The 23,352-nt window shown below is 36.8% G+C and overlaps 1 protein-coding gene across 1 annotated transcript in view; it reads left to right on the top strand.

The window, feature by feature from the left end:
* USH2A (usherin) overlaps nucleotides 1-23,352 on the top strand; it is a 356,467-nt gene that overhangs the window by 200,604 nt on the left and 132,511 nt on the right. Inside the window, exon 37 of the mRNA XM_088531950.1 lies at nucleotides 4,861-5,040. Coding sequence (XP_088388076.1) covers nucleotides 4,861-5,040 — 180 coding nt within the window. The remainder of the gene's footprint in view (nucleotides 1-4,860; nucleotides 5,041-23,352) is intronic.

Genomic DNA, 23,352 nt, shown 5'->3' with positions numbered 1-23,352 from the left:
CATTTTTGTTTTTCTCCTATTCTAATTTTAGCTTTTTCTGCAATCTAAGATAAAATGCTCAACCTCTTTATCTATAAAGTAGGCATAAAAATAACTGTGTACTGCTGTGGATAAAGCCTCCTGTTTTCTAGAAATAATATCGAAAGAAAATAATATTTTTTAAATTATGTAATAGCTTGTATGTTAATCAGGACTGAAGTGTTTCTGGCCTAAATATCTTTTGAGTTGAACTCTCCCTGCATTTTACAAGTAATGAACTTGTAATATCATTTACATTCAGGCAGTTCTGGGGATAAAGTGAGCAGTAGGCCAGTCTATCGTACACTATAAATGCACCATACACTCTAGATTTTAGCCAATATTATCTGTGTAATAATGGCCAACACTTGATGATTACAGAAAGAAAAACAAGCAAGCCCTCAGAGATATTTTTCACTCACTTAACCTCCTTGCTTTCTGCAGTCCGCAGCAGTGTTATAGTTTTGTCAATGTGTTTTGTGATACGGATGCATTAAAATGGTTGTGTTTAAACATATTACTTTAATAAGCATAAGTGCAAACAGTAATAGTAGTAAAAATATTCAGGGGTTTTGAAAAGACTGTGCATGCATATGAAAAATGACGTTTTGCTGTTTAGTAAATGGAAAGCAACCCTCAATTTATTACCTTTCCACTTAAAGCTTTTAATTTTGTTTCAGCTGAGAGGAATACCTTTAAATAGTGCAAATCCTGGGGCGGGGGAAAGAAGTACAGATTTTAAATATAAGAATGTGTTTGGTTTGGCTTGTTCCTTTTTTCTCCCGTCGCAGTCTTTGTCATGAGAATGGTTTCATGTTGTGCCATTTTCTGAGCTCCTTACAACCTTCGTCACATGAATAAGATATCAGAACACTAATGACTAATATACAGTATTCGGTGCCTGCTGATACTATACTGTACTACGTGACCTTTGCAATATTAGGTATTCTGATTGGCTCTCTGTTTCACCTCTTCCCCACAAGTTAATAAGGCTGTAAAAAGGAGAGAACTTGAAATGGCCAGCCAGTCAAATTACAGAATATTGAAAAGGTCAGAGCAGTACAGCACAGAGAAAAAAATTACGGAATATATGAGGCATTAAAATTCTTGTGACAATGATTATAACAAGAATGGAAAAGGATACCCATTTATGTTATTTCAATCTAGTGAACCCCACAGGATGATGGACCCAGGACAGCAGTAATTTACGCACCGCCGGCCCACATGAGTTATATTCACCTATTTACACTAGTACTTGATATAAGGGATGCGTGTCATCTTTGGAGACCCCTTTGGTCTGTGCAGCCAAAAATACAGAGAACCTTCAAGTGCAAACACTCACCAGCTAGAGTCCTGTGTAAGGCTGTTTTAAACCATGATTTATAATAGAATATATATGTGCTTTTTTATGACTTGACTTTCCGTCAAGTATACATAGTTATTGAGTATGTATATGGATACTCTTTTGCCCTATTTTCTTCATTTGGATAATTTTTCTTCAAAAATTGGAAGAGAAAACTATTTCCTTTACAGAGAAGTAGCTGGTCTTTCGAGACGGCTCTTCATTTGCAAACAAATACTTCTGTGCATATATCTGACTGTGTTCATTCTCTGTGGGTTAAAAATCTCTCTACAATTATTGTACTCAATTTCTGCCTCTTTACCTTTTTATATAGCTCCTGTTTATAGAGTGCCATGCTTAGTATTTTCCTGATAATAAGATACAAAAGGTCTCTCAGAAGTTAGAGGGCAAATAGGGAGGGTATCATTCGTTCAAGCTTCCTACTGGTCCTTGTTGCTTTTATTCTTTTTTTCACCATCTATTTACTCCCAGCAAAAAAAAAAAGGAGCTCTAGAAGAGTTGTGCTTTTAGTAGCACAGTAGCTCTTTCACAAGATCTCAGCATTGCAAGGGTTAAAAACAAAATGTTTGCAAGACTCAGAGTACTGTAACAGGGACCTGATTAAATATGTTAGTTAGGAATAAAGCTTTACTAAATAAACAGCATAAGTGAGGGTAGAGCAAGCTGATGAACTAAGGACATAAACTCTTCATGAAACAAGGAAGGGAAGAGCTGAGGTACTTGCACCTGGTATAAAGTGAGAATTAATTGGGAGCAGTACACCTTTTTTCTCTAATACCAGCCAGTAGGCCAAAGAACTCTCTTAGAAATATTGGCAGAAATATGGAGAGCTTTAGTAAGAGGAAAACTAACAAAAGAACAAAACCCATTGTGATTATGGGAAAGATTAAGGAGTACGGAGAAGACGTTGGTATCTGCAAAGGGTTTAGTTTTTGCACAAGTCAAAGGTGATAGGGACTCTGAAGCCTCTTGCTTCTGAATTCATCTGTTGGTAAGGGTGCTAGAAGTTTTGAAGACCCTGGCGCGAACAAGTCCTGAAAGTTGTTTTTCTGCCTTCTTGGCCCCGTCGTTCTGGCGCTTTCTTGAAGGTGTCTTCCTTACTGAAGCAGTAGTGACAGTTCATGTCAGGAGGGAGGAGGCAAAAAAACACACAGAGGAGTAAGTATTAGAGCAAAAAATGTCCGAAATGAAACAATGTCTCTTAAAATATTATCCGGGATCTGAGAGAGTTGCTGTTTAGGGATGTGGCACCCTTTCTGGCAGGTGAAACTTGGAACTGTGGGCAGGATGGAGAGAAGCAGCCACATGAGAAATGGAAAGAGAGGGGCATCATCCACTTATACTCACAAATAGGCTCCGTACTGAGGCACTCGAGGCAGGAATGGCTTGCAGTGATATGACAGGGTTATCGCTGTATCACTTTCTGCCAGGCTGAACCTATGTGTCTGCATTTTCCAGCCCACTGAAAGCAAAGTTTAAGCAGCGAGAAGAAGCAGAGCTGTATATTGCTAGTCATCCTGAGAAAGCCCTGAATTCTAAAATTATTCTTCTAATATTTTATTTGCCAGCAGCTGTAAGCTGTTGGTTGGCAGCAGGGATAAAAAACCTTTTGTCTATTTAAAATTTAGGTTGGGAATCGTGGAAGTGCTCCTCAGCTTTTTATTAGAAGAAATGAAAAATTTTGAACTCCCATGTTGTCTAACTCATTGTAAATTTGCAGGTTCATTTCTGAGCTGAATAAAATGGTTATGTAATTACATACTTCTCCTAATTATTGAGTAATTATATACTTCTTATAATTGCCGAGTAATCACTCTGCTATAACTAGAATTTAATGTAACAACTAATTGTATAATTACTGTATATTAATGTTGTTATCCAGGCAACTTTGAATAGAGTGTTATTCTTTAATTCTTTTTCTCTTTCTCCAAACTGTATTTTTTAAAATATAGTCTAGCTAGCCATTGGAGGATAGGTTAATAGTGAAATAAAAACATCAGCAGAAGAAATGCATACTTTCGTTTTGGAGCAAGGTAGATGAGAATAAAAAATATTAGCATGTTAAAACTGCATTGTAGATGGAATAAGCTGAATTTTCTCGTGAATTGGGCAGATAAATTACTGTTGGCAGCCTACTTTATGCTTGAGGTTTGAATCTAGCTTGTGTTCCTTGATCTATCGACAATAGCATTTTTCACATCACTTGGACCTCAAGAACATATACGTCATTTGACCGTTTCTATTGGCTTTATTGTTGTTAACAAACAATAGATGTGTACGACAGATGTTGTCAGGTGGTTGACGCAAATACTAAGTCAGTGTGGTCATATGCAGAGCGACTGTGACAGACAGTGAGAGCAAGGTACTTTGTTGATATCTTTAATCATTTTGGTATGTTTGTTGGGTTTCTTTAATCAGTTTAGATTTTGTGGAGGAATCGGACTCAAGCATTCAGTCTGCTGCTTGTGAAAATGCCTTAATTAATTCAAGATATTTTTAATACTCATATTCTGTTTAATTTCATTTTCATACCTGTTGTTTCTGAGACTTATGTGGTTCTACTGTTTTTTGTAATGAAGAATTTCCATCGACTTCAATGTGAGAGCTCTCCATTCAGTGATGAATAGTATCACTAATATTAATCATTTATATAGCACTTTATGCGTTCACAATATTGGATAATCTTTAAATGAGCTTAGCTTTGCTCTGAAATACATAAGTGAAATCTTCAGTAACTTTCTTTTTCCCCCCTCAACATACACATTTTTTACATTCAGTTTTCCATACTAGGTATCCTGAAGAGTTTTTATTTTGTTATAGGATGGAATATTTTTATGCCTTAAATTTGGAATCTTTAAAGGATTGTAAGCACACTTAGGTTGCTGTTGCGTCCCTTAATGATTACAACAGATAAACAGAATACGTCAGATCCTTATTTTGTTTTTGACTAGATTAAGGGCCATAGTGGAAAGCATGCGCTTCTTAATGAACATGAGTAATTCTTATGTATGTAATGAAGTGAGGTAGCTTTCATAGCTAAGAAACTCCTAAAACAAATGCCTTTCTAATACATTCAAAGAGTATTTTGTCACTCATTCACAGAGATAAGAATTGACTCTCATTTTGAGTGACACTAATCAGATTTGGATTTGCAGTTCTTGCACACCTGTTCTAGAGCACTAGTAATTTCTGCAAACTGGTTTCTGTTGGCACTATGCAGCAGTCAGTTTGCAGCTGAATGGTAGACACTTAAATTTTTACAAGTTTCAGAGGTACCACGAACTGTTGACAAAAGGCAGAGAAAATGGTGAATAGTATTTATGCTTCAAATGCAGACATTTCTTGGTGTTTTTGATATCAGTGACAACTTTTCACTTCAGTACAAGAAAGATTTAGTTCATGTAGAATGGCCAGTTGCAGCAGATGCAAAAGCTAACATTTATTCTCCCCTCCCCAACTTTTTTTTTTTTTCTTAACAGCTAACACTAATTACTCTACTGTAAATGGCACTCGGATCTTACACAGCAGCAAGGACTCCAATGTATGGGTACCCATTAAAGGACTGATTCCATTTTCTAACTACACAGTATGGGTGAATGTTTCCAACAGCCAAGGCGGCTTGATAAGTGATGCTATAACAGTAGTCATGCCTCCAGGAGGTAAGTATGAAAAAGTGCTGTTTCTACGCATGCAACAATTACACAAATGCTCTGTGGAGCAAAACATTATTTATTATAGCATCAGGGGACTGAAAGTGCAGGAAATATGTTTGTGTTAGTAGTTCTTACTAACAAAATTATTTCACTTTTAATTTGTCACATTGCTCATTTTAAAAAATAGGAAGTGTAAACAGGTAGCTGTGTAGATAGCAGTATGTGTGCACGAAATGAGTAAGTACTTTATTTTCTTTTTTTGAGTGGTGTTAGATTCTATCATGGGGGGCTAATCTAATGCGAGAACATAGAGGTGTTCACTTGTATTTTGTAATCTGTCTTTGCCTAGGAGCTGTGAGTGCTCGCAAAGTGCAGTGAATACATATATTTAGATAATTTCTTTAATAATGGTAATATTAACTTTAAATAGTATATTAAGGTAGAATCTACATACTGGTGTAGCACTAAGGGAGGCAGTTACAGTGTGCTGATTTACACTGAATGAGGGTCTATTCCACTTCGAATGTTACCTTAATAAAAATTTGAAATAACAGAATGGATCAAGTACTCTCTCACCAACCTACATGCAGAATTTCGAAATGAAAGCGTAACTTTACAGCTTATGTTATGTACTTTCTTTTCATGGACATCCTAGTGAATTGCAGAGCAAGAAAAGAAGGGACACATCACATTTCATACATTTCAAATTTGTTTGCTAACTTGCACCCAATATAAACAAATGCAGATTATTATATAATTGTAAACCAGTTTAATCTCAGTGAAACGGTTCAATTTTGCATGTAGAAAATGCAAAATTTGGTAAAAAAAAAAAAAAATCTACCAAATGAAAAGGTAAAAGATCTTTAAAGATAGGCAAGGATGTGAACAAGTTTATGATAGCCATTAGGATATACTTTCTTTCATCACTAGATTGTTGTTGATTACAATTAGAAAACTTATAGCTTTGAAATTATCTTTTTTATGACCTTGTGGTAGTTTAAAAGCAATACCTCATTGATTAAATAGGTTTTAGTTCATGCTTCCTTTTAGTTAATGATCTGAAAACATATTATCCTGATTTACACATAAAATCATGCTGAAAAGCATGTGGCATTCACTAGGATATGTGTGTTTAAGTAGAATTAAATTAGCAGTGAGAGTTATTAAAGAAATCTTCCATACTATTGTCCAGTGGACTGTGATCTGTAGTAAAACGAATAGTAAATGAAGCAGTGCATCTGAGAGAAACACACACACAGTATCTCACCACATATGCGCATACATATGCACACGCACGTATGTACATACCTAGGACAATGTATATTCATTTTTCTATGATTCCTATTATAATGACTCTTTGAGTGCCATAAAATTCCAATCCATACAGAATTATGAATATAGTGGTAATTTTACTATGGGCTATACTGAGTGTTTTCTCTAGCAAATACTTTCCAAATTATGAAATGAAATTAAGTTCTTAGGGAAATCAGTAGGAATTTTGCTTTTGACTTCAGTGGCCAAAATTTCACTTAGATGGGAGTCTATCTTAGTCAGAAAGTAAGGCCTGTTTAATTATATACAGAAATACCTATTTTAATGACTGTAAAAATGTAGCATTCCCTTTTCAAGGATAACAAAAATGCTGTTTGAAAATTTGCCTTATGGGGTGCACATTATGGAGTTTTCAAGATAGTGTAACAAAGTAAAGTGATAAGAGGAGAAAGAATTCCATTTTGAAATCACTGCTGAAATTACTACTGAAATTGCTGTATTTAATAATGTTGCATATTTTCTTTTAACACAATCTCCTTCATTTCATTTTTATTTAAAATGTATTACACAATATTTATAAAGCATACTGAATCTTAAGAGTCATCTGATCGAACGTTTCTTAATTTCTCATCAAACTGATTTGCCATGCTTAAAGTCAGTGCTTAAAAAAAATAGAAATAAGGAATATATTTTATTTAAGCTCTCGACTAAAATTGCAATTCAGGTTCAAGAGTTCTTGGGAAAGATTAAAAAAAAATAAAAACTGACTCCAAATGTTAATCCGTAAATATGAAACTTTCTTTTGACCTTTACCCTGCAGTGGTCTGGAGTTACTAATGGGGTTAGGATTTCAACTCTTAATGGGACTTGGTGCATTAGTGTTTTGTATGCATGGAATTCAGCATTCAGTTTAATAAGTGGTTGACATTGGTGATGTCCCTTAATTTGCTTAAATGTAATTGGCTCTTTTATCAGTCAAACCTGTATGGATTGGCAATTGATCAGAAAGGGTCAGCCATGACTGTGCATGTACTTAAATGCTGGAACCACCAGTTAAAGTCACTGTTGCATAATAAGAAGCTGAAACCATGAGAACAAATGATCTTCAGAGTCGGGCGGCAAAAGAAAGCAGAGAAGTTTTTCAGGATGTTCAAGTTCAGAACAAAGGCATTATAGAGTATACAAATTTTAAATACACTGCATTTTGCCTCAAGACTTAAAGCTTTTTTTTTTTCCAGATGAACAGAAATCTTGTCTGAAACTGTCTTTGTTACATCAAAGAACTGCATAGAAAGCTAAAAGAGATGGAAGAAGCATAAAAGGGCATAGTTTAAAATGATTAGTGACAAATTTCATACCGCAGAGGTAGAAGTAGATTTTTTTGAGTTTTATATTTTTTCCAAATAGAATAAATTTGTTCTATTTATCCTGCCCTAAACTTCTTTCAGCAGAAATTGGAAAAAAAAAAAAAAAAAAGTACTAGCAGAGGTTTCCCATTACCTTGAGGATGCCAGCCAGTAAATGGTCTCAATAGAAAATTGTTTTAGAATTAATTTAATTAATTGAAATGATACAGAGAACAAAGAAATGCAAAAATCTGGGAGAAGAGCTTCTGTGCAGAGCACTTAGTTTATGTATTTTTCTTGTTATTAAGTATTATTTCTGACACAGTAGCATACAGAGGATTCCATTTGTTCGTTTGCAGTGTAGTAGGTGATGTTAACAGATGAAAGTAGCACTAACTACTACTGAGAGATCGTACTCCTGGTAAATCCACCAGCTCCCTGGCTCTTACTTCAAAATCCCAGCATAGAAGGGAATGACATGGCCTGTAAAATGTTCAATTGTTTGATTTATTCTATCTAAAATGAAAGTTTTTTAAGAGAAACTTTTGATTACTTTATTTGTCATGAATCTAATATGCACATTGTGCTACCAGAATGCAAATAATACCTTTAAAATAGCTGGGTAAAGTGATAATCTGGAAGCAGGTATGTACCATATATATTTTATGCTGTGTTATTGAGTGTGTTTGTTTCTTTTTTTTTTTTTTAATTGAAAATCTCTCTTTAAAAATAAGTGCAAAGTATTTATTTTTGGTCATTTGTGAAGGTGAAATAGATTGTTTGAGTCACACAGGAAGAGTGGAGAAGGAGAAATTAAAAAGGGTAATTTAGGTAGGCAGAAAGCAAAAAGAGATTGAGCTGAGAAATAGGTGAAAAGAGATAGCAGAAGAGACAGGTGAGAAGCTGAAGGACGGAGACTCAGTCATCATCAAGCAAGAGAAAGAAAATAAAGAAAAGGCCTGGAGCGCCAGATAATGAATGACATGAGGTTGTTGTGGGTTGCAGTGTACCTCATGGAGAGAGTAAAGATAGCAGGTAGCATCTTAATGTCACCCATGGGTTGTCTTCCCGTGGTTACCTGGGTTGGAGATTACGAACTATAAATCTGGGTGCTGCTTTATCTGTAGAAGAGAGCCTCAAAACTTGACCTGTGTTCCTGTACCCTATAGAGTATGCAAAAGCAAAAAAAAAAAAAAATCGAAAAAATGAAAAACACAAAACAACACAAAAGCGCTACCTAAGTAGTGAAGTGTCTCTTCAATATTTGCCATGATTTATGGAATGTGTTGCTGGTTTATATATAGTGTCTGTGATTTGCATGACATAGGACTATCTTGAAAGAGGTCAGATTTTGCCTAGAACTCACAAACATGTACCCTTCAGTGGTCCCTTGTTGTCTGTGTACAGCTTGCTGCATGCTTCTGCCTGCAAGCTTGAGCTACTTTACAGGAGCAAAAAGTGAGCCTACATATTTATGGCCACTGATGTTTGTTCACCGTCTGCAGAGCCTGGCATTCTGCAGCAAAAGGATTTCAGCCACTGTTAGTTTAGGTAGCAAGGCCTTTGAGACTGGCTATTGAACCACATCATGGGATCATTGATCTAATTATGCAAACAAATAAGAACCACATCGTACAACTTAGAGTCACATCTGGAAACATTTGCTCATGAAAGTTGACCACTGGAGCCAACAGGACTACTTGGAAGAGTCAATATTCAGTAAACTGAGCAAACCAATGTTGTTAGGCCAGAATTATTTAGGAATAAAAATCAGACATGAATATGCTGGGATTTTTCCTGTGAGATAGGTTTGTTTTTCCATGATAGTGAGAAATAGATTTGAACAGAAAAAGAGTCAGATCATAAAAATTCTTGAGAGAGAATTTTCTGTATGTCATACTTTGTATTCCTTAGACATTTAATGCTTTTCTTATTTCTCTTCTTTCCTTTCTTTTCCCTCCCACTCTGTTGGCATAGGATAATATTCAGGGTTTTTCTCTTGTGTCTTCTATTTCTTTTTTTTTCTCTTTCATTCTCTTCTATCACTTCTTTTAAAGCTAGAATAGTTAAAACAATTGAAAAATGGGAAAACAAAGAAGTAGTTGAAAAAAAAAGAAGAGAGAAGCATCTGGCATCATTCTGTTGTATTCATTAAAATATGTATATATTTAGTTATTTTTAAAAATTCATTATTCTGAAGCATATGTGATGTCTTTATATACTAAAATCTCTGATGTTGATGAGGAACAGGAAAACATTTAAAGCAAATTGTTGCAAACATCTTTTTGTGTGTGTGTGCATGTGTTAATAGAAAGGTCTGAATAAAAATTCTGACCATATCGGTGACTATCCAGAGATAGTTTGAGGAGAGAGCAAGACAGAGTATGGAGGGGAAAAGATCTGTCCTACATCTTTCGTCAATGACATAGCTAATTAAGGGGTGTCAGTGGCAAGCTGTGTGAATAGTCCATTCCGGTTCCTCTTGTCCAGAAAGATGATTTCATGGGGATACGGGGGTAGGGTTGCAAAAATCCAACTGGGAGTTGTTCTAATGAAATAATAATTCTTCTCTAACCTCTGCAGTATTGAACTGATTGTCATTTTCATTAGTTCTACTTTCTTCTTTTATTCTCCTCTCCCGCTCTGTTCAGCATATCTTTCAATGAGCTCATACTGTGCCTATTCTTGTTCTGGGGTGGTTGGTTTTTGCATTTTGCTCGTGAGAGAAGAGAGAAGTTGGTCTCATTTCTGAAAGGTTGGATCTTCAGCCTCCAGCAGTGGGAGGCACAGAGATGCCCACTTAATTGTCTTTTTAAACTGTTGCTACTCAGTGCCTGGGCTAATTCCCGTATTATATGGGACCGTCACAAGGTTGCTTTAAATTGTACCTTATTGTAAATCTCTACTCTGAAAACTGGAGATTGCCAGAATGCAATGCAAGGCAAAGTTGCAAAGATACCGTAACCGTGTTTTTCGTACCTCTGATTGCACCCCTCTTTTTTTTTTAGTTCTTACTTTGCTTTGTGTCTTCTGGAATTGCAGAAGCATCTAAGGGGAGGAGGTGATTGAAATTGCAGCTTTAGACGCCTAGAAGGATATCCGTGTTTTAGCTTGTTTGGGAAGTGCCAGAGGAGAGAAGCAGCTAGAGCAGGAGTTAGAAATAGCTGGCTGATCATCTGTAATCAGGCAATTAACCTCAATGTGGGGTTCCCACTCTAGGTCTTTCCAAAACCTTAGTCTTAGCATGAGTCCTAAGCAGTACTTAAGATCTCTTAGAGGAAAAATGTGTGGATGTCAGAGTGAGTTTCACACTGGAAAAAAACAAATCATACTTTTGGAAAACAGAAGAATGTAATAGTAGGAAAAACAAGCTGTTGTGGGATTTAGCAGTGGATCATTATTTCAAATGAGTACCTACCATACCATAAACCTCTTTCAGACACATTTCAGCTGTACATTAAAAGGGACGCAGTTTTCATGATATATACAATTTTTATATAATCTTAAGCTTATTCACACATTTTTTTTTTTCAATCTGTATAAGTCTCAACTAGACCCAGTGCTTAGTAGTCCGCTTAAAGTTCTTTATGATGAATTACCCATGCTGTTTCTGTTTAGGGAATTCTACAATAAAAGATCATTCAAATTCTGTATAAAAATATATTAAAGAAATGTGAAAAAAAAATCCTACCATTAATTTGTCTGATAAACCACTTTGCATATGTATGCAAGCGTTAGGAATTGGATGAAGTCTTATGTTACTATACTAGGATCATTTCCACTGCTTTTCTGAAACATTCACTTTATTAGACAATTCTTCCTCCTAAATTTTCCAGAAAAAGCATTTTGATAAGCTCTCAGTGAATGCCAATGCCTTCCTCTTTTTTTTTTTGTCATTTCCTTTTTATATTTTCTGTACTAGAAGCATCTTGATTATGTAGGTTTGTCTACTGATCATAAAACACTTGAGTAAAATGCCTTTTTTTTTTTTTTTGTGCTTTGCACAGCTGAAGAAGCTTGGAAGTTCTGTTCGCAGTGGCCTTTACAAGCCTCCAGCAAAGTTCTGCCAGCCTGAGACGTTTACATATTCTCATGTGTGTTACTTATTAAAAAAAAAACAAAACCAAAAAAGCTTGAGGGGGAAAATAAAATAAGGCTCACTCTTAAGATGTTCCTCAGGGCATCAAATTTCTTTCTTTTGTCTCTCTAGCTGGGGACAAATACAGAGTTGCTGTTTTTTAAATATCATAGCTATAGAAGTGCTTTTGCTGCTTTGCTTTCAGGTTAAAAATGACTCCTATTTGGGAGCTCTCTCTGTAGTTTGGAAATAGATTTGAAACTGAATCAAAAACACCTTAAACTTTGCATCTAAATTCTGAAAACGTGATGCAATATTAATATATTTTTCCTCTATAAGCTTATTTATTTACTCTGGAGTTTGTTTTTTCTGCAGAAGTTCGACTTTCCTCTACTTAATATTGTTTTGCTTTTTTTTCTGGAAAATCTGTGCTGCTATCTTTGGGCTAGCAGGCTAAGGGGAAATAAGCTGGTCTATGAAAAAAGAACGAAAGGGAGAGAAAAGAAAAATGTGTGGGAATTGGTCATTATTAGAGCCGCTACCTTTACTCTTGCATCATTATAGCGCGGTGCTGCTGTATGTTACCCTTTTCTTGCCACAAAGGCTACCACTAGATTTTTGGTGTTGGACAGTTTTTCCACATGGTGCCTTTCTTTCTAAACTTCTGCTCATTTATCTGCATACAAGTGCACAAATGTATGTGATATATTAGTGTGCACATGTCTGCATTTGTACAATTTGTGTGTTTGCACCTGTATGCAGGTCCTACTTATATACTCATACTTCTGACAAAGAAATACTGCTGTTTTAGAAATATTAATTCCAGGCTGGTAAAATAAGAGTTTGGGGGAATTAATGTATTTCATGTTACAGTGGGATATGTCCAGTATTGAATTAGATTAATTCTTATTATTTAAATAATGAGGTATTTAATTTTAAGATTTTTTCCAGCTTTACTAAATGAACTTCTCACTAGGCTTCTGAAATGACTAATATTTTTTATCCTCATTTTACAGATAGGTTTGCAAATTGAAAGACATTTGCAAAATAAGGCTTTATATTTGTCCTAACACTGACAAGTGTAATATACATGTCAAAGTATGGCAGCTTTGCTTCTTGTCCCTCAGCTTAAAATGGAATTACCTCTCCATGGAACATCTCACCAGAACTAAACTTGGAGTTTGAGGTAAATAGAAAGGGAGTGAATTTGAGCTATTTGGCTAATTTTAGATTATCTAAACTGTTCTAATAGAAGATGTAGAAAGAAGTTGAGTCAGTGAGATTTCCTTACTTTTACTGAAGTTCTGAATGCTTTTCATACAGAGAATCCTATTTTTCAGGTGGTTATTCTCAGGAAATTGATAATATTGTCCAAAAGCTTCAGCAGCAGGTTCCTAATAATTTTAACATGAACTAAGCTGCTATGAATTTTCATTTTTGTTTATTAACATCCTTCCACTGTTTTCAGTGGGTGTGTTCTTTAGCACTACCTGATAGTTGTCTTAACACCCTGATAGCCTTCTGTAATGGAATGAGCCCCTTTGTTGATAAGGGGAGAGTAGTGGATCCATCCTGTTGCAGCTCTGCAGAAAATAAATGCAGAAAATAAAAGATAGAGACTCTACTGTTGTAATCTGGGGGTGCGAGAAATCTGCGGTCTGCAGTGAGGTGAGTACACGTGGGCAGTGAAGGGGGCAGGTCCGGCATTCTGGGCGTTCGTGGGCTGAAATTATTAGGTGGTGTAAAGCGTGAGTACCTGAATGTGATCCTATTGCTATCTTCTAATACAGCTAATTCATTGATACCACAAGTGTTGTACAAGACCGTAATGTGAAGTAACAGCCATAGCATTGCAGCTGGAAATTTCCAGAAGTGATAAGGATTCTTGTTTATTCTCTAAGTGCGATACTTGGGGTTTATAGGGCTCGACCTCATGTGTTACGTAAGAGAATAATTCTCAGTGGGTGTTTTTTCTGTGTGTGTATTATTTTCCTAATTATAATACTTTCATTTTTGGAACCAAATGCCTGATCTTGTTCTTTGCTTTGTGCCAGTCTTCTTCTTGGGACTTTTGTGCATTGATCATTGGCAGGATCTGGTTATATAGGAAAAAACTCTCCATACAGTTAATGATGACAGATACAATTAAATTAATTCTCTGCCATCTTCTTTGATGTACACACATTTTCCCCATTAATATTGATGGGCATTAGAGGCACAAGCACATGTTGGGAGAGCAAGACCCTGAATGTCATATTTTGCTCTTTGTGGAGCTGACTATATCATTTTATGTCTAAATGTAAGGGAAGCTGCTGACAGTTTTGATATATTAAATTATAACTGAGAACTAATTCAAGGATCAAAGATGCTCTTTGGGAGAGATCGCTTTACTGGTAGGAAAAATCATTACCTTTTTTCCCAGTCTCATATATTTGTACTGTAGGTCTTGGAAATATCATTCCCTACAGTTTCTGAATCTTGATGTTTAATTTAACAGAAAGGTCTTTGAGCAGCACAATGGGAGGGGGGGCTTCAGCTAGTAAAATCTGGTAGAAGGAAATTGAAATGTACACATTTTTTCTCATTTATCAAAGTAGTGGAAAAATGTAAACTGACATTTTATATCAAATGAATTATGAACTGTGTACTTTGTACCTAAGGGAACAACAACTAAATTAGACTTTTGTTAAAAAGAGAGAGATGGAAAAAATAGGCTTTTAATAAAATATACAGTCATTTTTAGTATTTTGTCTGAACCTGACATGTGTTGTACTTTGCAAAAGAAAACCAGAGAGCATAGGCTACTTCAAAGACTGTGTGCTTTGAATGCTTTAGAGTGAATTGAAAAGTAGGTTAAGATAGCACAAAAAAACAGAGTTTATATTTAATAAGAATTGTTGCTTTGACACATTTGTTTTCAATCTCAACTAACCCAGGTGAGCAGGAAAAGATAATGTGTTTTAATAGTTGAAAGTTTGATTGAAGCGTGTAATATATATATATATATATATATATATATATATATATATATATTTCAACTCCATTTGCCAAAATATAGTTGCTACTGAAAAAGACTTACAGGGTCCAAAGTTTTAAAAGACATATGATGGAAGTATGAGAGGTAAATCTGTGAGGAATTATGTCCTCAGTATTTTAAGTGTGTGATTTCCACACTAATGCATCTTGCCTCCAAAAAAAAAATAGTAGTCACTCTGCAGAGCTAGCGTTAAAGATTTTGTGAAATTTTGCATATTTCCAATTTCTGAATTTTCTTCATGAATTTCACCGAGAATCTATTCTAGTATTTTGACAGAGAACAGACAAAGAAGATACTTCGATATTGCGTTAGGAAAGGAAAAGCTATAATGCCAAGTACTCTTTGATAATAGTGACTTTATAGCTGTCTTTCATTAAAAAATAAAGGATTAATTTCCTTCATTTATAACTGAAATCTTATTACTTAGGAATACTGCTTTTCTAGATATTTTTTCTATTTATAATTCACAGCTCATTATAGATTTTAAGCATTTAAATTCCACTAGAATTGTGACTGTGAAAATACAAGTTTTTCTGCTAGAGAAAGCAGAGGAGAAGTGAAAGGTGGAAGAGGTGCAGTGCTGTGGGGGGGCCCTGTAGAGTTTGTGATTATGAGGTATGACATAAAGACCAAATCCAGGACTGTGCCTGGATTACCAGGAATATAATCTTCGGGGAAACCTCTTTTTCTTCTAGTCCTTCTGCAAATGGAAAAGTTGTTTCATAGAAAGGAAAAAAAGGATACGGGATATAAATAGCTAAGTGTGAACAGGCTTTAACTTTAACTTGTGCTCCCACATGATGCATGTGCATCTTGCAGCATCCTTGCCTTTCCCTCTTCCTTTGATGCTTCTTCATCTTCTGCTATGTTAGTATATCCTTCATTCAAAGATTAGGCTGAAAAAGAGTAAATAGGGAAATGTTAACTTCTGTCTTGAAACCGTATGTGTATCTACCTTCTGGTAAAATGTTGGTTTAGTCTGATGGAGATTTTCCAGTTTGAAATCTTTTTTTTTCTTTTTTTTTTCTTTTTAATCAGTTTGATCCCATATAATATATCCTATTTACCAAGGAGGCTAAGATTCTCTTTTGTTTTACAAAAATTCTGTGAAGTTCAAGATTGTCTTAAGTCCATCCCCTTGCTTCTCTGATCTTATCCCAACTATCAGTGAACTTCAAATCACTCTTGATGGAATGGATGAGGTCTCTGTCAAAAATGATGTCTAGTTATTGCTGTGGTAATGACAGCCTCTTAGCTACAGGGATTGTAGCTATTTAAGAATTTGTTAGATTCAGCTATGAAAGAAGAAAGCTTAAAAGCCAGCCTGAAAGGGATGGTACCTTCAGTATTAAGAAGGAAATCTCAATTTATCCAAGTGTCTCCTCTTCAACTCTGAGTCTCTTGCCGAGAGGTGAGAGGTGCTCTTGTTCACATCAGTATGACCCATTAGTTAGTATACCTGCCTCTTGCCACAGTTCTGTACCTCTACATATAAATTATATGTACCTATACAGATAAATTATAAGGGAAGCTGCAAGGTTTTGAAGATGTCTTCAAATTCTCTCACTTGCTACTTTTTCAAACAAAAAAGGGGAAAAAAAGGTAAAAAAAAATCATCCTAAAGTTTCCTTTACACCTGCTTCATTCAAGAATCTGTAGATACCACAAAAATATGGACAGTCTTGTTCCTTTCTCTCTTGCCACGTATGTTTCCCTAAGTAAGTGAAAAATGGTAATTATACTACATGTGTAAGAAAAACCCAATAGTATCTCAAAGCTACTTCACAGAGATGTTTCATTTCCTAAATGACTTGAGTCACAATTTACCCATAGAAATAGTTTGTTTAACACTGACTTCTTTCTGAGTTTTTTTTTTAATATCACTCCTTATGTTTTTTTTTCCTAATGGCCTTTTTTTTAATGAATTTTGTGATATGACAGTTATTGGCTAAGCATCCTTTTAAACAGCCTGATGAATAATTGGTTTTACTGGGCAGTTAAAAATTCGATCCAATATCTTTATTACAGGTATTATAATCATTAATCATTCAGCTAATTGCTTATTGGCATTCTCTTGTAGCTTTCAGAGTTTAAAAAGTTTTTGCCAAATAACATGGATAAACTTCTGCCTAGCAGGAGGGAAGAAGACAGGTTACCCCTTGTTATACAGCCGTAAGGTAGATGAGACACATACAAGATATTCTTACAGTGTAGACTTCAGGAGATAATACCTTGGAAAAGGGGTATGTCTTTCACTTATTTTTACATGAGACCCCTATCCTGAATGCAGATGTATATGCAGAAAAGTTTATTAAAAGGGGAGGGAGGTCTGAGTTTCATTTTCTTTAGAGCATTATTAATATGGAATATATAAGTCCTTTTTGGGCTTTCATAAGAAGACTGTTTTAAACTTCAGGTCTCCAGGCCACTGTCTAAATCCTGAGATGATCTTCAGAATCCTACTAAAATTGTACCATGCAGCTTGGAATACCAAATAGTGCAAATGCAGAAAAATTTGCAGTTAACGTTTGCACATTGAATTCAGATCGAGGTACATCTTAGATTTTCAGGGTTTGTTTTTCGTTTTTGTGGGTGGTGGTTTTTTGTTTGTTCGTTTTGTTTTTCATGTGATAATATGTGTTACTGCTATAAGTAGCACTAAGGATTAAAAAGTGAAACAGGTCTGCGATGATTAATGAAATTATTACTGCACAGATCATATCTATAAAACAGGAGAGGTCATGAAGAGAGAATGTTCTCTACCTTATTTACAGTATACAACTGGAAAGAAAATGTTAAAAACATTGGATGTGAACAGGTGTGGATTTATTGAGGGGTTTAAGATGGCTTTAAACCAGTGTTTTATGTCTCATTAGTTTCTTTTTCTATTGCTGCAGCTTCCCTTTCTTTCCTAGCTCCAGAGGGAGGCAGACAAGGCCATCATGGACTTGCATATCATATAATACAAAGCGTGTGGGTGTGTGTTGAACAAGAAGGGTGTATAACAGAAAACTAATACCAGGGCTCGGTTTCTCCCTGCTGTATCTATTACTAGGCGTAGATATATCTGTAAATGAAAACATATATTGTTGGAATTACAAAATTAAAAGGAAGATCCAAGAGTACTCTGTACAATTGTTACACATTAAGTAGGTAGAAAACAAGGTGGTTGAATACATACATTAAATGAAAAATCAATAGCTACTGTGCGCATTCACTATGCATTGAATAGGTGAGATGACTGGGAAAAGAAGGTTTAAAAAAAAAAGCAGAGTAAACGTCAATGAGTCTGTGAAGATAAGAAACAACAAAAAAAGCAATCTTCTGCTTTGCCAACAGATAAAGCTTTATAACTAGCATGCCCTTCTAGTGATGACATGTGGCCCAGCAACATGGCTTGTCTTTCAGTTAAATTAAACAAAAACACAAAGTCCATATGGGGAAATGATGGGGATGGCAATGACTGGTATTATTTTGACTAACCAAACAGCTAGATAACAGGCATATTTGAGAAAATCAGGAAAAAGATGTAGAACTTATCACCATAAAAAGTGCCATAATGAGATTATCTCAGTATGGGCACCTAAAACAGAAAAAGAATCAGGAGCATCTAAAGAACCAATATAGCAAAATAATGAAATGGAGTTTGTGAAGTGAACCTGGAAAAGGATGAGAGTGAGAATGCCTGAGACATTCATCTAAAGGCAGGCTTACTGAAACTCTTCCTTGCTGTTACGGCACAAACTGTGAAGAGCCACATTTCCCTTCCTCTATAGTCAAATGTCTACAGTTATCATTTGCATACGTATGGGTTTGGAAAATATTTAGATAAGATGCAAATGTATCATCTGTTTTAAATATTTTGCACATGCTGCTGTGGCAAACTATAGAGTAACATTTGCATAGTTCCAAACTCTTGTTGTTGTCTGTCTGCAGATATTATGGATACAGCAGGGCCAGCGAATATCTGATAACTGTTAAAAGTGGTTTCACTTCACCAAAGCAGATGTTAGTTCATGAGTTTATGATAGATATCAAATCATTCTTGGAGGACTTATCTTCAAGAGCAATAAAGCAGACATTTTTAACACTAAATAATAATATGTTGCCGTAATTATAATTCACTCTTAATAACCTTATTTAAAGTCTTCTACTTTTAGATAATTTAAATTTCAGGTATATACCACGGTAAATGCAGCCAATATCACTCAAAAAATAGTCTTTTAACATGGAGAAAAAATGTAAATGCAAACGTTTAACATAATACTTGTGATCCTAAAATAGGTGAAAAATGCAGCATCTGTCATTTAAGATAAAGAAATTAAAATAGTTTTCAAATACTATTTTCAAAGCGTGTTGGTGGCAGAGTAGGGATCATCTTTCTTGATTCATCTGTGTGTACCTGAGTATCTAGAATATATTAGCATAAACTTGAAAAAATCTGCAATTTTTATTATTTTGGAGGGTTGCTTATTAGTTAATCCTTTGTTTAAAATTGACATCTGGTTAAGTATTTTATTCAGCCTTTGTACTCTCTTCATAGATAAAGCGTGACTTTCTGCCCTGCTGAGTGAGGATTTACTGGGCTAGATGTTGATTCAGTAGGTTGCAAGTGGAGTGGTTGCCCCCAGAGTGTCATATTAAAGCTTGAGGGGAGCTTTTTGAGCAACATTGCATCTTAAAGGTGATATATCAAGCTGATAGATACATGGCTCTTCTGTTGAGAAATTTGCAGTAGAATTATTGCTGGTTGCCAGTTATTACTTGGGTAGTAAGGAGTCTCTTGGGAATATGGATTGGATAAAAAGGGTTAAGCTGAGGGAAATATTACACTGAAGACCTTGATGATGATGAATGTTTGAAATAATCAAAGGATGTTTTGTATGCAATTTAGAAATGACAGTTTTGAGGGGGAAGTGCTCTGTGGTTTTAATGATCAAATGTGATTAGTTTTGCCGAGTACTTTTCTCATTATGACTCAACAGAGACGCAAAAATTTTGTCATTGTACGGTCTTGCCCCATTGTCCCATTCTTTTGGAAATGCGTATAAATGACCTTCTTTGCAAACTACAGGAAGTATTTTAGAGAAATTTGCAATATAGTCTAACATGTAGGCTTTAATGTAATGGAGTAGGCTTGTTGCAGAGGTCAGTTGACTTTTATAGGAGAGATTGCTCTTCCTTATGTTGTGCTTTTGTTGGTAGAAGAGATTTGAACGTTTAACTGATTACCAACATTATTAATATAACATCTGCACTATGAATTGTTATTGACATTTAGACAGCTACATCTCTGTTTCTTGATGAACATTCCTGTGTCACTGTAATGACCACCACTGTATGTACATAAAGCTTAATCAGAGATCCTAGTTTGTGGATCTCAGAGAGCTTTGTGAAGGAAGGTGTTATTATCGTCATCTGACGTACTGAGAAATGAAAGACAAAGGTGGACTGATGTGTCCTGACAGAGCTGGAAATGAATTTAACGCTTTTGTCTGCTCAGTTACTTACACTGTCTCTTCAATAACAATGTGAAGTTTGGCTTCCTGGCCAAACTATAGCTCAGCTAATTAGATTCCTATTCAGACTTATTTTTTTTGCTCTGTAGAATTTCCATGTCCACTTAAAAAGTTGACACATTTTAATATGTCAGATGCAGCTTACTTTTGAATGTAGTAGTACACTGCTATGAAGGGATATTGAGGGATATTGAAGGGATATTTCCACTTGTATCAGCTTGTAAAAACACTTTTAAACTCTCTAATAAGAAAGCTTTTACAATTATAGTGCCATCTTTCTTGTGCTGGAAGAGTTTGCATGCTATCAGCTTTAGAAATCATTTTTTAAAGAGATGACAAAATAGTTAAGAATTATCTGCAAGGATTGTACCTTGCATCCATAATATTTAAATTCTCTATTGCATGTAGAGGCATTTGATGTGGAGATGTTTAGCATATCATTGGATGGATAGTGTAGTTTCAACTCAATATTTTTCTGTCATCTTCCCTCTGAACTGAGGCGCAGCAGATTTGTATGCCACAAATTACCTTAGGCTGAACCATATTCTGAATTTTGAAGTGGGAAGTGTAAAAATTAACTTGGGATTCACCAATCACTAGTACAGTCTAGGAGCCACAACAGGCGGAGGCTTCCAAGGATGGCTAGGCTGGCTAAGGCCCAGTCATTTCGTGTTGCCTTTTTCATGGTAACAGAGGGAAGGGGGAAACAAGCAATGGATGGAGGCTGGAGATCCCGTCACTTTTTTCATGTCTTCTCAAGACAAGGAGAGATTTCAGGGCTAAGGGCCAATTCTTATAAGTAAAAGACTTGTAATAACTCAGGGACCCCAGCAGCAAGCTTTTAGTAAAATCTGTTTTATGAGGACTGGTGAGCCTTGGACTTTTTAAGAAAAGGAATAAAAATATGGAATTTCATAGAATCATAGAATGCTTAGGGTTGGAAGGGACCTCTAGAGGTCATCTAGTCCAACCCCCCTGCACACACAGGGTCACCTAGAGCACGTGGCACAGGACTGCATCCAAGCGGGTTTTGAAGATCTCCAGAGAAGGAGACTCCACAACCTCTCTGGGCAGCCTGTTCCAGTGCTCTGTCACCCTCACTGTCAAGAAATTTTTCCTTAAGTTCCTGTGGAACTTTTGGTGCTTCAGTTTCCGGCCATTTCCTCTAGTCCTATCAGTGGCCACCACTGAAAAGAGGCCAGCACCATCCTCCTCACTGCCTCCCTTGAGGTACTTATAGACACTGATTAGATCCCCTCTCAGCCTTCTCTTCTCCAGGCTGAACAGGCCCAGCTCCCTCAGCCTCTCCTCCTAGGGCAGATGTTCCAGGCCCCTGATCATCCTCGTGGCCCTGCGCTGGACTCTCTCCAGCAGCTCCACATCCCTCTTATACTGTGGAGCCCAGAACTGGACACAATACTCCAGATGTGGCCTCAGCAGGGCTGAGTAGAGGGGCAGGATCACCTCCCTCGATCTGCTGGAGACGCTCTTCTTAATGCACCCCAGGATCCCATTGGCCTCTTGGCCACAAGAGCACACTGCTGCCTCATGGTCAACTTGTCGTCCACCATGACACCCAGGTCTTTCTCCGCAGAGCTGCTCTCCAGAAGGTCAGTCCCCAGCCTGTACTGGTGTCTGGGGTTATTCCTCCCCAGCTGCAGGACTTTGCACTTGGCCTTGTTGAATTGCATGAGGTTTTTCACTGCCCAGTTGTCCAGTCTGTCCAGGTCCCTCTGGATGGCAGCGCAGCCCTCTGGGGTATCGGCTACTCCTCCCAGTTTCGTGCGAACTTGCTGAGGGAGCACTCTGTGCCTTCATGCAGGTCATTGATGAATAAATTGAACAGGACTGGACCAAGGACTGACCCCTGGGGGACCCCGCTAGCTACAGGCCTCCAACTAGACTCTGCACCGCTGATCACCACTCTCTGGGCCCTGCCATCCAGCCAGTTCCTAATCCACCTCACTGTCCACTCATCTATCCCACACTTCTGGAGCTTGCCCAGGAGGATATTGTGAGGGACGGTGTCAAAAGCCTTGGTGAAGTCAAGATAGACGACATCCGCCGCTCTCCCCTCGTCTATCCAGCTGGTCATTTCATCATAGAAGGCTATCAGGTTAGTCAAGCAAGACTTCCCCTTGGTGAATCCATGCTGACTACTCTTGAGCACCTTCTTGTCCTCCATGTGCCTGGAGACAACGGCCAGTATGAGCCGTTCCATCACTTTTCCGGGGATGGAGGTGAGGCTGACTGGCCTGTAGTTGCCTGGGTCCTCCTTCTTGCCTTTTTTGAAGACTGGCGTGACATTGGCCTTCTTCCAGTCTTCCGGCACCTCCCCTGTTCTCCAGGATCTTTCCAAGATGATGGAGAGCGGCTTAGCTATGACCTCTGCCAGCTCACGCTGCACTCCGGGGTGCATCCCATCAGGGCCCATGGATTTGTGGGTATCGAGGTTCCTTAGCTGCTCTCTGATCCAATCTTCCTCTACCCAGGGCAGGTCTTCCTCTCCACCAGCTTCTTCTCTTGTCCCTAGTGCCTGGGGTTCTAATGGGCTGCCCTTGGTAAACACCGAAGCAAAGAAGGCATTGAGCAACTCTGCTTTTTCTGTGTTATTTGTAACCAGGGTGACCATCCCGTCCGCCAGTGGACCCATGTTTTCCCTGATTTTCCTTTTGCCGTTAATGTATTTAAAGAAATTTTTCCTGTTATTTTTAACGTCCCTTACCAGATTGCGTTATTTATGCGGAATTTGGAGCAAGCCATAGCTTCTCACTTTCTGTGTAATGTGACTTGGAGCTGGAACTAAAGAATTATAACTTTCCTCAGTCATAGGTACATATAATAAAGGTAGTATAGCCAGATGCTATTTTATGCTCTTCTGTGTGTATGTATCTCAGCATAAATAAAAGCTTTTGTATATGACTATGACAGTTTTTTCTTGAGAATCAGTACCATCCTGCCATCTTTTTCAGGGAGAGAATGTTTGTCTCCCACAAAGCCTGTTCCTTTCCCTTTAGTAACCGTACATATTCATGTTGTAAATCAATATCATAAAACTTACTATAA

This window comes from Tinamus guttatus, unplaced genomic scaffold (assembly GCF_059628265.1).
Source record: "Tinamus guttatus ecotype Peru unplaced genomic scaffold, ASM5962826v1 Tinamus_guttatus_pri_ptg000033l, whole genome shotgun sequence".
Taxonomy (NCBI): Eukaryota; Metazoa; Chordata; class Aves; order Tinamiformes; family Tinamidae; genus Tinamus; species Tinamus guttatus.
This window is presented reverse-complemented; position numbering and strand designations above follow the sequence as displayed.